Source organism: Neopsephotus bourkii, unplaced genomic scaffold (genome assembly GCF_033783945.1).
Source record: "Neopsephotus bourkii isolate Nb327-2 ecotype Australia unplaced genomic scaffold, CSIRO-AGI_Nbou_v1 NB_1154, whole genome shotgun sequence".
In the NCBI taxonomy this organism is placed as follows: domain Eukaryota; kingdom Metazoa; phylum Chordata; class Aves; order Psittaciformes; family Psittacidae; genus Neopsephotus; species Neopsephotus bourkii.
In genome coordinates this window covers 2,784,063-2,786,261 of record NW_026901640.1, presented here as the reverse complement: position 1 = coordinate 2,786,261, position 2,199 = coordinate 2,784,063, and the positions used below count along the sequence as shown (strand labels likewise).

General features: G+C 62.5%; 1 protein-coding gene across 1 annotated transcript; it reads left to right on the top strand.

Moving 5' to 3' along the window:
* The first annotated feature begins 83 nt into the window (after positions 1-83).
* On the top strand, positions 84-1,620 carry SDF2 (stromal cell derived factor 2). The gene is made up of 3 exons (XM_061363456.1): positions 84-306; positions 394-590; positions 1,190-1,620. The coding sequence occupies exons 1-3, from the start codon at positions 117-119 to the stop codon at positions 1,475-1,477; spliced, it is 675 nt and encodes a 224-aa protein (XP_061219440.1). The 5' UTR covers positions 84-116; the 3' UTR covers positions 1,478-1,620.
* The last annotated feature ends 579 nt before the right edge of the window (positions 1,621-2,199 follow it).

Genomic DNA, 2,199 nt, shown 5'->3' with positions numbered 1-2,199 from the left:
AATGGAGGCCTCGGCGGCGGCAGCGGCGGCGAGCGAGGGGAGGCGGAGCAGACGAGCGGCGACCTCCGGCCGGGCGGAGCGGCGCCACTTCCTCTTCCGGCGGCGGCGGCGGCGGGATGATGGGAACGGCGGCGGGGAGGCCGCGGGTGCTCGCGCCGGTGCTTGTGCTGGCGCTGGGCGTTGCCGTGCGCACCGGGACCGGAAGCGGAACCGGAACCGGGGTCGTCACCTGCGGCTCGGTGGTGAAGCTGCTCAACGTGCGGCACAACGTGCGCCTGCACTCGCATGATGTGCGCTACGGATCCGGTAACCGGACATCCCTCCCTTTCCCCCCGCCCTTCGTCTCCCCCCTTTCCGAGCCGGCGCTGACCGCGGTTCTCGCCCCGGCCGCAGGCAGCGGGCAGCAGTCGGTGACCGGGGTGTCGGCGGCCGACGATGGGAACAGCTACTGGCGGGTGCGGGCCCACACGGCGGGGGTCTGCGAGCGCGGTGCGCCGGTGCGGTGCGGACAGAGCATCCGGCTCACGCACCTGGGCACCGGCCGCAACCTCCACAGCCACCACTTCGCATCCCCGCTGTCCGGGAACCAGGTACCGGGGACAGCGGCAGCACCGGGGGCACCGTGTCCAACGGGAGCAGATCCCTTCCGTAGGCACTGCTGGGTCCTCTTTGTCCCCACCAGATCTGTCTTGCTCTCCATGGGTTCGCCGTGTCCCTGCCAGGTCATCCTCGTCCTGCCGGCCCCATCTCATTCCCCACTCCCCACAAGGGTTCTCCATGTCCCTGTCAGGTCCTATCTGTCCTCCCCACCAGCTCCATCTTGCTTCCCAGTCCAAACCAGGTTCCCCATGTCCCTGCCAGCACTTCCTTGTTCCCTGGTCCTGACTGTGTTCCCTTTGTCCCTACCAGTCCCACCTTGCTCTTCACTCCCGACTCCATCGCCCTTGCCCCCCACATCCCCACCAGTGCTCCCTTATTCCCTGGTCCCAGCTGGATCCTTGCCTGTTCCTCCTTGTTCTCAGGCCCTTGAGATGGGCTCCTGTCTCCCCCCCACACCCCAGTCCCAACCAGACCCTCCACATCCCAACAAAGTCCCCTCAGCCCCCTCCTCACTTTATGGGTAACCTCATCACCCCCAAGTCCCCCCTTGCCTCATCCCACCCCCAAAATAACCTCTTTTGGACCACAGGAGGTGAGCGCGTTCGGTGAGGACGGTGAGGGTGATTACCTGGACGACTGGACAGTGGTGTGCACTGGGACCTACTGGTCACGGGACAGCGAGGTTCGCTTCCAGCACACCTCCACCGACGTCTTCCTCTCGGTGACGGGGGAGCAGTACGGGCGCCCCATCCACGGGCAGAAGGAGGTGCACGGCATGGCCGCCTCCAGCCAGAATAACTACTGGAAGGTGATGGAAGGCATCTTCATGCAGCCCAGTGAGGTCTTCAAAGCGGAGCAGTACCACGCTGAGTTGTGATGGACACAGACGGCCTCCTGCGTGCTGCCCTGAGGTGGCTGGGACTGCTCAGACAGGGGGATGGCCCCTGTTCTCATTGGGGTTTGATGCGTGCCAGGGCACAGGGCCCCAGTTTTAACACGAAGCACATCCCAGACACAAAGCAGATCCCAGTGTCCTGAGTTCAATGTGGAGCAGATCCTGGTGTCCCAAATCTGACACAAAGCGGGTCCAACATCCAGATCTGACCCAAAGCAGAGCCCAAGATCCAACACGAAGCAGGTCCTCACATCCTAAATTCAGCCCAAAGCAGATCCTATATCTAGTCCTGACCCAAGCTGACTCCAATATCCACGACCCAGCACAAACACGTCTCCATGTCCCAAATCCAGTCTAAAGCAGATCCCAACATCCACACCTGACCTCAAGCAGAGCCCCACATCCAACATGAAGCAGACCCATGTGCCCCAAAATCCATCACAAACCAAATCCCAACATCCAGACCTGACCCAAAACTGAGCCCAGCATCCAAAACCCAGCACGAACCAGGTCTGCGCATCTCAAATCCAGCACAAACCAGCTCCCTATGTCCCGAACGCAGTTAAGAAGCAGATCCCAACATCCAGACCCAACCCAGAGCAGGATCAGACTCCCCAATCCCCCCCTCATAGCTCCCACTGAGAACCCCCGAACAAGCCCCACCCGGTGCCCCATTCCCCCCTCTCTCTGTACCCCAAACCCCG